The sequence below is a fragment of the Quercus lobata genome, chromosome 4 (assembly GCF_001633185.2).
Source record: "Quercus lobata isolate SW786 chromosome 4, ValleyOak3.0 Primary Assembly, whole genome shotgun sequence".
Taxonomy (NCBI): domain Eukaryota; kingdom Viridiplantae; phylum Streptophyta; class Magnoliopsida; order Fagales; family Fagaceae; genus Quercus; species Quercus lobata.
This window is the reverse complement of record NC_044907.1, coordinates 12,400,291-12,412,357: the sequence shown is the minus strand read 5'-3', so window position 1 is coordinate 12,412,357 and position 12,067 is coordinate 12,400,291. Positions and strand designations below refer to the sequence as shown.

General features: G+C 38.4%; 1 protein-coding gene across 1 annotated transcript; it reads right to left on the bottom strand.

Annotated features, from left to right (window-relative positions):
* LOC115987229 (rab escort protein 1-like) lies at positions 1–10,901 on the bottom strand. Its single transcript, XM_031110735.1, has 9 exons — positions 10,097–10,901; positions 9,199–9,321; positions 8,769–8,868; positions 8,131–8,169; positions 7,806–8,022; positions 7,638–7,713; positions 6,466–6,661; positions 847–927; positions 1–519 (listed from the first exon to the last, which is right to left on the bottom strand). Exons 1-9 carry the CDS (start codon positions 10,807–10,809, stop codon positions 424–426), a joined length of 1,641 nt encoding a protein of 546 aa, XP_030966595.1. The 5' UTR covers positions 10,810–10,901; the 3' UTR covers positions 1–423.
* Positions 10,902–12,067: the final 1,166 nt, after the last annotated feature.

Here is a 12,067-nt window from a genome sequence, read left to right as displayed (position 1 = left end):
ACACCAGCAAATCTATCATGGGTCCTCGGATAAAAAAAAATTACAAAACTCTGACATCCTACAAGAATTTGTATGTATGCATGTATGATCTTTTACACTTTAATACAGGTGCCACGGCAGCCACTGTTGGGCAGTTCAGGTAGAGTTGAATAATGGTACAACAATTTCGGAAATGAAAAAAACTAGATCTGCATTTGTTTCTTTTTCTTCTTTTTTTAAACGATACTACAGAAATTTGCGAAAACATTTGAGGAAGTAGATTGTTGATTGTGAAGTTCTCTTTTACAAGTACAATAAGCAGCACTTCAAACCATCCACAGTTTGGCAATTTCCTGCGGCCAAAGCATTGGTGGGCAAAATAGGTTGCAGATGATTCGTAGCCGTGGTAAGACGGATAGTGTCATCTAGTCCAGCAAAGCATCGTTAGCTCTCTAGACTGAACTCATTATCATCCTCAGGATTCTCAGGCGAGGCTGTCTCTGGAAAGACTTCTTCAAGGGGATACATCTTCTGAAATAGCTGCCAAAGTACCAGAACCACCACCAAATTCTAGTCAGTAAGTCAACATATGAAAATAAGCATAATGCCTCAATAGATTAAACTTATGGCAAGACAAGGGAAAAAGAGAGAGAGAGAGAGACCATTAACAAAAATAAAATCAATGAAAGATAGTCATACAATTATTTTGTTTCAAATATCCTCCCGAACTTTCATTGCATGGGGATGTCCCAAAACAGACTAGTTTATGCTATGAAGTAAGATGTAGTAATGTTGAGAAGTACCACAACTCATACATGGTAAAAAGACACATGGAACTTTATGAAGGTCAAATTAAAGATAAAATACCTTCAAAGTTGCAAGCAAAATATTATTGTAATTAAGATTTCCATCTGGCATGGGAGTGGAGCTGATAGATTCAAAGTGGTCCTGGAATCAACATAAAATGCTTATCAGATTGCAACACATGTCAACCATAATGCTACACATACACAAATCACATTTACTGCAGGCTTCAGCAATAAGGTCTACATGCATGAGCTCTGAAGTCTTATCCATTACGGCTTTTAAGTCCTATCCATTAGGTTACCTCTCCAGTCTCCTCGTGTTTAATTTTCATTTTTATTTATTACAAAAAAGCACTCAGTGAGTCTTGCATCCACAACCTCATCCTCCATCTCATACATGTGCAAGGAGGAAGTGCTATTTGAGCTAGAGCACATTGGCTATCCTATCTGCATGTTTACCTTATTCATTTTGATCCTCATGTTATTATTATTATTATTTCTATAAGTAACTGAAATATTTTATTGAAGAGAAAAGAAAGTGCTCCCATTATATATCTATTTTTGATCCTCATGTAATTAGGAAAAGAAAAAGTGATCTCTTTATCTATCAGTGATAATCCCCCAGGCCTAATGCAGGCATATATGTAAATTACAGCATCAATCCCACAAGGGTCCTCAAAAAGAGAGGTTCAACCTGATTAGGGTTAGGGGTTTTTCTACTTCTTTTGGGAGACGGAAGGGGGGGACAAAACAAATGCACATACTCTGTACAACTATAACATCAGAGCTCTGTTTTTGGGTCCTTCAGCCCCAAAGCCAGACATACCTGGAAAGTCTCTTACGGAACATGAGTGTCCTTCAGCCCCAAAGCCAGACATACCTGGAAAGTCTCTTACGGAACATGAGAGCTCTGTTTTTGGGTCAACGGCAACTGAAATGTCTACAACGGTAGCAGAGATGTCCATATCGGTGCCAGCGGAACTCAACAATAGCGACGCTGATGCTCAGGAGATGTCGATCAGCCAGGCCCAGCTTCCTGTTTTGCCGGTTTTGACAGCGGTGGAGTACCGGTCTTCTCCGGTTGAGTCACAAGTGGGGTGTGAAGGAAAGGTTGCTTCGGAAATTGTTGAAATTGATTCTCCAAAAGTCTTCTCCGAGGAGGGGACCCATAATTCTCGTCCTACGATTAGGGAGTTGGTTGGAGATTTGGATAAGTCATGGGGTAATTCTAAAGATTGGATGCTGGAATTGCGTGATGGTAGGCAAATAGTGATTCCACTGTCGCTTTATCGGTCTCCAGATAGTGGGTCTCTAGATAGCGGGTCGGAGTGCTCAATCATTGAAGGAGAAGTTGTACCAGGTAATAACTCTATTGCCACTGAGGGCCAAATTGTTAGTTGGGCAGATGAGTGTGATGGTGTGTTAGATTCTTTGTCTGTTGTTACTGGGTTAGAGGATGAGCTGTGGGAAGTTGATGTAAGGTCGATGACTTGGGAGAGAGATGGGGAGCCTCTAGTTGTGGTACCTTTGGCCACTGAAATTCCTTTGGAGGATGAACACAATACAGTGAAGGAGTGTGGGTGTGAGGAGAAAGTTGATAGCAAACAGTTATCACAGTGGGTAACCAATCGAATTAAGGCGTTTAGGAAATCTGTGGGGACTTCATTGGAAGGCTTTGAGGAGCAAATTACGGGTCTGTTGTTAGCCTTAGAGGCCAGGAAAAAGGATAAAAAACGGCATGAGGTAGATAGTCAGAAGAAGGTGGTTAAATCGGGGCAAAAGGGTCATCGAGAATTGAAAAACTTAATGACTTCTTTGAATGTTGAGTATGGGTCAGCTAAGAGAAGGAGTATTAGTAGTGAGCGGGCTGTGGTGTTGTATCAATGAATGTGAAGATTATTTCTTGGAATGTTAGAGGGTTGAATGAGCAGGATAAAAGGCTTCGGGTCAGAAATTTGATTAGGAGTTGGAGGCCAGATATTGTATGTCTTCAAAAAACTAAAATGGAATTGATAACCAGAGTTGTGATTCGAAGTCTGTGGGGTGGCCAACATGTTGATTGGTCATATTTAGGTTCTTGTGGAGCTTCTGGAGGGGTGTTACTGATGTGGGACACACGAGTTGTGGACAAAGTGGAGGAAGCAGTGGGACGTTTTTCAGTTTCTTGTAAGTTTAAAAGTGTGGTAGATCAGTTTGTATGGGCATTTACTGGAGTTTATGGTCCTAATCTAGCGGGTGACAGAAGGTTTTTATGGGAGGAATTATCTGGGTTGAGCAGTTGGTGGAATGTGCCATGGTGTGTGGGAGGTGATTTTAATGTGGTAAGATTCCCTTCCGAACGTGCTGGTGCTACTGCGTTTACTGCTGCTATGCGTGTGTTTTCTGAGTTTATTTCAGAGCAAGGTCTGATTGATATCCCGTTGGAAGGGGGAACTTTTACTTGGTCTAATTCTCGTGAAGTTGCATCGAAGGCTAGGCTGGACAGATTCTTATTCTCTCCAGATTGGGAGGATAAGTTCCCTACTGTTTGCCAGCGAAGAATGTCGAGGCTCTTATCAGATCATTTTCCGATTGTCTTGGAAGGTGGATCCTTTCATAGGGGCAGGAGGCCGTTTCGATTTGAAAATATGTGGCTTAAGGATGAGGGTTTTGTGGAAAGGGTGCGATCTTGGTGGGAATCTTATCATTTGCAGGGGGCTCCGAGTTTTGTGTTGGCTAACAAACTAAAACTTCTGAAACATGATTTGAAAAAATGGAATGTAGAGGTTTTTGGTAATGTAGAAGAACGGGGGAAACAATTGTGGAAGGATCTTAGTGTTCTAGAGACTATTGAGGATAGTCGTGGTCTAACAGAAGAGGAAAAGTTGGAGTTGGAAAGGATCCGAGGGGAGTTAGAGAAAGCTTCTCTTTTGGAAGAAATTTGTTGGAAACAGAAATCTAGAGTTCTTTGTATTAGAGAAGGTGACAGGAATACTAAGTTCTTTCATCGTGTAGCCAATTCTCACAGGAGATTTAACTCCATTGATAGGCTTATGGTAGATGGAGAATTGTCTTCAGATCCGGAGGCCATAGCAGAGTGTATCTCTCGTTTTTATAGGCAGCTTTATTCTGAAAATGTGACCCATAGACCTGTCCTAGATGATGTGGAATTCTCTAGAATCTCGGAGGAAGATGCTATTTGGTTAGATAGGCCTTTTGATGAGGATGAGGTGTTTGGAGTGATTAATGGGTTCAATGGTGATAAGGCTCCTGGTCCGGATGGTTTTTCCATGGCTTTTTTCCAGTCTTGCTGGAGTGTTTTGAAGAAAGAGATTATGGATGTGTTCCAAAATTTCCATACTCAAGCTGTGTTTGAAAAGAGTCTTAATGCCTCATTTCTTGCACTTATTCCTAAAAAGGTTGATGCTATGGAGGTTAAGGATTTTCGGCCAATTAGTTTAGTTGGTGGGATTTACAAGATTATTTCTAAGGTGTTGGCTAATCGGTTTCGAAGGGTTGCACATGGGCTTATTTCAGATTCACAGAATGCCTTTGTGAAAGGTCGACAAATTTTGGATTCCGTCCTAATTGCTGCTGAATGTATTGATAGTAGACTGAAGACAGGGATTCCAGGGGTGTTGTGTAAGTTGGATGTGGAGAAGGCATATGACCATGTGAATTGGGGTTTCCTGATGTATATGCTCCAACGTTGTGGGTTTTCAGAGAAGTGGAGAAAATGGATAATGTATTGCATTTCTACAGTTAAATTTTCCATTCTGATTAATGGTAGTCCTTCAGATTTCTTTGGCAGCTCTAGGGGGATTCGGCAAGGGGATCCTTTATCCCCGTTGCTATTTGATGTTGTCATGGAGGCTTTGAGCCATATGTTGGATGTGGCTGTAAATACTGGACAGTTGTCGGGATTTTATGTAGGTAATACGGCTGGTATTTCGATGATGGTGACTCACCTCTTATTCGCAGATGACACCCTTATTTTCTGTGATGCTGTCCCTAATCAGTTAGTTATTTTAAGGGAGATATTGACTAGATTTGAGGAGGTTTCAGGTTTAAGAATTAATTTGGGGAAATCAGAGATGATTCCAGTTGGAGATGTGCACAATCTAGATGATCTAGTGGGATTATTAGGGTGTACGCATTCTTCCCTTCCTTTTAAATATCTGGGCCTTCCTTTAGGTGCAAAATTCAAGGAGCTCTCAGTATGGAATCCTATTTTAGAGAAGATGGAGCGGAGACTAGTAGGTTGGAAGAGGCTTTATCTATCTAAAGGGGGTAAGGTAACTCTTATTAAAAGTACTCTTTCCTCCTTACCTACTTATTTTCTTTCCATTCTTCCTATTCCAAGGAAGGTGGCTAATCGCATTGAGAAATTACAAAGAGATTTTCTTTGGAGTGGTATTGGTGGTGATTCTAAATTAAACCTGGTGAAATGGGCTGAGGTTTGTAGGCCTGTGCAGGTTGGGGGGCTAGGTATAAGACGTTTGAGAAATTTTAACTCTGCCTTGTTAGGCAAGTGGTTATGGAGGTATGGTATAGAGACAGATGCTTTATGGAGGAAGGTTATAGAGGCGAAATATGGGAATGTTTGGGGTGGTTGGTGCACAAAAAAGGTGACAAGTGCATATGGTGTTAGCCTTTGGAGGTATATTAGAAGTGGCTGGTTGATCTTTTCTAAACTCCTACGGTATGAGGTGGGGGATGGTACTAGAGTGAAGTTTTGGAAACATGTGTGGTGTGGGGATTGTACCCTCAAAGAGGCTTTTCCAGAACTTTACTATCTTAGTAGGGCAAGAGATGCTTCGGTGGCAGAGGTGATGGGTTGGTCTGGTGGGAGGATTCATTGGGATGTTAGATTTCGTCATCCACCTCAGGATTGGGAGCAAGAATCTTTTGATCGGTTTATGGGCATTGTCTACTCTTCGACTGCGAGGGGGGTTGGCCCTGACAAAGTTTGTTGGAAAACAACTAGGAGTAGAGTTTTTGAGGTTAGAGGATTCTATCTTTCTCTCTGCCCTCCTACTCTTACTTCTTTCCCTTGGAGAATGGTGTGGCAATCGAAGGTTCCTACAAGGGTAGCTTTTTTCTCATGGTCTGCTTCCTTAGGTAAAATCCTTACAACAGATAATCTTCGCAAAAGGCGTATTATTGTTCTTGATTGGTGTTATATGTGTAAGAGGTGTGGGGAGTCGGTGGATCATCTTCTTCTTCATTGCCCCATAGCTTTTGAGTTATGGTCCTTGGTGTTTTGTTTGTTTGGAATTCACTGGGTTATGCCACATAAGGTAATTGAGGTGTTTGAATCTTGGCAAGGTAAGTTTGGACGTCACCGCAATATAGGCCTTTGGAGACTAGTGCCGCATTGTTTGATGTGGTGCATTTGGAGTGAAAGGAATGCTAGATGTTTTGAGGGATGTGAACGGTCCTTGCTAGAGATTAAATCTTTTTTCTGTCACACTCTCCTTGCTTGGAGTGTGGCTTTATCGCATTTTACTTGTTCTTCCATTCCAGTTTTATTTGATCATTGTAATTTTGTTTCTTGATTTTTGCCCCCATAGTACATCCCCAATGTACTCGGGTTGGCTACTTTTTTAATAAAATTTTTCGTTATCTATCAAAAAAAAACTATAACATCATAATCTATAAAATAGAATCTAAAGTATAAAACTTCGGCTGAGAAGCACACCATGGTAAGCTCCTGAATATACATCGCCTTCCAAAGTATGGTGGGCTTTTCTTCTGCTGAATTTTCACTGTGAACTGTTGTACTACTTTCAGGATGTTCAGGCTCAGGTAGTGTGAGAAGAGAATCCATGGCAGCATTTAGTAACTTTTCACCTTGGTTGGCATCGTGACACAATGTGGAAAAGTATATTACAAACCTGAAAAAAGAGAAGGGAACAATATTAACACACATTTCACTAAGGGAATCCATATATTAATGCTAGTCACATGAGCAGGGAGAAAAAGGAGTCAATATCCATAATCAATTATTCAGCCACATTATAGTACACATCTCTCCACAATTATCACCATGTATCCCACATCATAACCAAAGGCCAAATGCAACACTCCTTAAATCATAACAGTGTAAAAAACAGCATTCTTCTAATTACATATTTGTGTCACACAATCACATTCTGAGAAAAAAGAATATGGCTTCTCCTTTTATATCATTTTTTTCTTTTATTGGGGAAGCTGGGTGGTTGGGGGGGGAGCAGGAAGCAGGATGTTGGACATCACAACTAATTCAAACAACAGGACCATGATATATTCTTATAAACATTCTCTTATTAGGAGCAACCTTCATTCAACGCTCACTTGCAAAATCAGGATCGCATCAAAATTTAATTTAGGGTAAATAAAACCAAATCTCCCTAGGGTTTGTATAAAGGCAATAAATAAATCCATGCTCTCTCACTCTGTGACTTCTCTAACAGAATATTAAATTTAAAAAAAAATATTTTTACTCAAATTAATAGTTTTTCTTAATTTGAGTAGGAATCTTTAAAAAAATGAAATATTCCGTTAGAGAAGTCAGAGCATAGAGGGGATTGACTTAATTGTTGCCTTTATGAAAACCTCAAGAAAGGAATGTCATTTCATTCTTAATTTTTTTGTGTGTGGCAACATTGCACCCTTGACTTAAACAACTGAGGACAAAATTTTGTGGATCCAACACAAATTATACATGCTTCCTACTGCAACAGACCTATATTGTTATATTGGGCACAGACATAATGCTTCCTGATTGAAATGCACAACCTCCCAAAGATTCCATCATTATGATATACTCATTGGTAAAACATTAAAAACAGAAGACAGATTAGCAATTATCTTCAAAAACTCATAACTTACATGCCCAAAGGACAAACAGCTAAATCGCTACCTATTTGGAGAGCTCGAATTGACGTAACCTGTTCAGGGAACAAAGCTAGAGGAAGGAAAAAAAAGTCAGTCCCTCTTTCTCTCTCTTCCTTATTTCATTCAACAAAGAACAGTAATAGCACTAGAACTTGATCTTACATCTAGGAGGATATACCACCAGAAAATTTGATGTTTCAGGCCTTAAGGAACTCTTTGTAATGCATATTCCCCGTGCCACTTTCCTTTTAAGACTTCCCAGACCTGGTGGAGATGAAGCTAATGGCAACTGAACTATGAAGGATGGATCCAGGATTAGCTGATGGCTGAATAAGTCTTGACCTGAAGATAATCTAACTCCTTTATAATGCCCAGTACACTGCAAAATTTTCAAGCAATGAGAAGATATATTTAATACAGATAGCCATAATAAGCTTTTATAATAAACACAATTTAAAAAAATAAAGAATAAAAAACACCTATGCACCTTGTCCATAAGTACGGCAATTACTGGCATTCGCAGAACCTGCATATTAGAAGTTTCAGATGCAGATAAGTATCGCAGCATGATAAAGCAAAAAAAGAAGGTTCTTTCACTCTCTCTGATGGACAAAAGTTGAATGTTAACAAGAACAAGAAGAGGTAAGTTCAAAAATCAAATCTCTGCAACCAGGTAAATATCCTGACCCAAAATGTACTGCCAACATTATCTATATGGTAATTATCAATAAAAATCTTATTCAAAGTTAAAAATAATAATAATAATAAAGTTTTCCTTTCTAACTATTTCTTGGGTTTCATCCCTTCCTACGAAATCTGTTTCCAGGTTTTTCAATTATTAGCCACACAATTTCAATCCAAATCAAAGCAAATAATTGACTCACTCCCAATTCTTAAAGGCATCATGCAAATATGTCAAGTTCTCTGTTATAAAATGCATAATACAAACAGTTAAGTACATTTGAAATAAGATTAGACAAATATGAACATGCATATACCTATTTCCTCATAAACAAAATGCACAAGACATTAACAAGTATTCAGCAGGATGTAAAAATGGTAAGGAATTATCAAATAATGATGCTCTTAGAAAGCTAAACTGTGAATCCCTTAACTAGAACTTACATGAATGCAACCTTTGACAGCAGCACGACGGCAAAAAGCCTGTGGTAGTTCCCCGTGACCATAAACTGGATACAAAAAAGCCCCAAGTGCATTTGGAAACCTGAGAGGGACAAGAACCATAAAAGCACATACTTGTGGTACCTTGCTTCTTAAAATAAAAACCAACCAAACATTCTTGATTCAAGGATGCAAGCAAGAAACATAATGCTCTAGTGATACAGTCAAGACAGTAAAGCCCCAAAACCATCCATTATCCAGACAAAGATTACATTCACCTGATGAACCTATTCACGCCATTTCTCTTTAACAAAGTCTCAAGCAACACAGTTACCAGTAGCGGTATCATCAACATTACACCAGTAGTAGGTGGGTAGCAACAAGAAAACAGTACTACATAAAGTCGATACAAAACAAAGAAGAAATAAACTACCTGCCAACCGATGCGTTGTAGAGAGCTAAGCGATCTATACCATCTTTTGTCTTAAGTACATCTTCACAAACCTCCACGTTGTCCTGATCACAATCGGCCATTGCTATAGCATACAGAATAATCCTGGAAGAGGAAAAGATGTAGAAGTTCTCAGTACTGAACCAGAACCACACAAAGTATTAAGCGTGGAAACAAATACCAAAAAGTTACAGGAAAAAATATATAAATGTGACCATCCTAATAGGAATCAGGTCCAAACACCACATTACAGCATTTAGAAGCTATCGCCCAACCAGGCTTCAGTCACACAGATTGGAAAAAACTACTATATCATATCAAGCACATTTGAGTTTTACATGGCGTAATTAACACTTACGATACATTCAACAATTTGTTAGTTTTCTCATACTCAATTGCTTAAATAACAAATTCTTTGGTAAAAAGAGAAAGGCACGTAATACTTCAATACCTTCGTAGTTTGCATAACACAGTAGCCTCCTCCAAGTTCAGTTTAAAATTTAAACTCTTATTCAGTACAAATCAAGCACAAATGTAGAATCCCAAAACACAAAATTTTTGTATTCCTCAACTCTCAAGCACAAATGTAATTTTAAATAAAAATTAAAAAAAAAAGCGACATGAAAACGACCCAAAACTTGCCTTTTTCTTTTTCTTTTACCTAAGCAACTGAATGGAATTGACATATTTGTGATTGTTTACTAGTCCCTTTTTCTTACTCACTAGACAATACTTTAATCTTTCAAAACATATTAGATATGGTATTCATGTAACTTTCTAACATATGCATAATTTAGCAGAAATAATATATTCAACAAATAGTATGCACTTGAAATCACAACAAAAAAAAAGCTCTCACTAGCAGTAGCAGATAATGTACGATTTTATCTTTGGAGGCAACCGCATTTTGTTCAAGAACTCGACGAAAGGACTCTCCAAATCCTGCTCTGAAATCCTTGAATTCCCGCTCTCATTCTCACCGCCGCCTTCACCGTCCAAGTGCTGCTGAACCAGCTTGAAGAACCTCATCAGCTGGTTCTTCTCCGTCAGCCCCAAGCTCTTATCCTTGAATATCGCGGCCCGAGAGTCCGGCACGCTAGTCAATTTCCCATTCTCGCTATACACGAAGCTCGCGTCAACGCCCTTGAACTCTATGTACTGGTTGGCTCCAGATTTCAGTATCAGATCCACGGATTTATCGGCGCAGAACAAAACCCTAGGTCCGCACAAGTCGACGTTGAATTTTCTGGAATGTTCTTCGCCGAGGACGTCGGGGGCAAAAGAGGAAATTTCGACGTGGGAGAAGAGGGGGCGGGCGGCGAGAGCCGCGAGGGTGAAATCGTGGCCGTCGGATGGGGCGGAGGGTGGGGAGGGAGGAGGGGCAGAATGGGAAATGAGGAAAGAGGAGAGGTCTTGGAGGGAGAGGGAAGTGTAGTTGGAGCCGTAGAATGGATTGGGGTCGAGGTGGAGGACGGTTTTGCCGTTGGCGGAGGCGGCGGCGGCGATCACGGATTCCGGTAGGCCTGTGCCGAGGAGGATTAGATCGAAGTTGGTCGGCTCGATCGGAGGGTATGATGAAGCATCTTCGCTCATGGCGGCGAGTGTGATGGACTTGCCCGCTGGAAAGCACAATTTTTGAGCTCCTAGAAAATGTTTAGAGGGAACAAAGCCAAAGTTAATACCCAAAGAAAATAGACATAAAAGAAAGAAATTCAAGATTTTAATTTAAAATTTTTTAAATAATTGGAACTTATATTTACTTGAGTTAATTACTATAGAAATAAAGCTCAAAGTTTTCCAGTAAACTGAAATCAAATTTTGAACTAGAAAATTTATAATTCAATCATCTCATCTAAGACATAAGTTTTGCTAGGTAATGCATAATATAATATGATATAAACACATACTTATATATTAATATTATTATTCATTTTTTTTATACAAGATGGAAATTATAAAAATTCTACTATAATTTAATCTAAGTGTATATGTGTGTGAAGTTTTCTTTTAAAGACTTGCTTGACCTTTGCCTCCACAAGCACTTATAATTGTGGAATAACCACCACACCAAAGGTGTATGGTGATTAAAGACGTAAGTTTTGTTAAGTATAAGTTTTACATGGTTTAGAAATATCCAAAATATAACTTTCTTAGACTGTTTAGTTGTTACATGATGAATCATAAAATTATAAAGACTGCAAATTAAAACTAAGATGAAATGTCTCAGCCAAAAAAAAAAAAACTAACTAAATTGAAACGTTTGAATCAACAGATAAACAAATAATAAGACCAAATTTATAAAGTAATGATGGAAGCTCAAGCAATCCAACAAAAATTATTTATAGGCTAAAATGTAAAACTAATCCTATAAGTTTTTTCAAATTTCATTTCAATCATTTAACTTTGCTTCCATTCATTTCTGTCATCTATATTTCAAATTTATTCAATCAAGGTCTTTTCATTAAATTTTGTTAAAAATTTTTGAAAAAAAATCTCGAAAATATTTTTCAATCATTAATTTAATTTAAAATTTTTAAAGAAAAATATAAAAAATTGAAAAATTAACCACAACATATAACAAAAGTTGATGGAAAAACATTAATTGAATAAAATTGAAAATTAAAGAACTAAAATGAACAAAAACAAAGTTAGAGAACTAAAATAAAATATGAAGAAACTTAGAAAGTCAGTTTTGCATTTTAACCTTATTTATATTAAAATTAACAAATTCAAGAACAGTTCCTATATAACTCAAATAAGTTTACAGAGGAGACTGTGCAGCTTGTTGAACAAATTTAAGAGTAGAACGCTTTCAAGCTGAATCCGAATTCAAAACAGAAAGGGGATATCA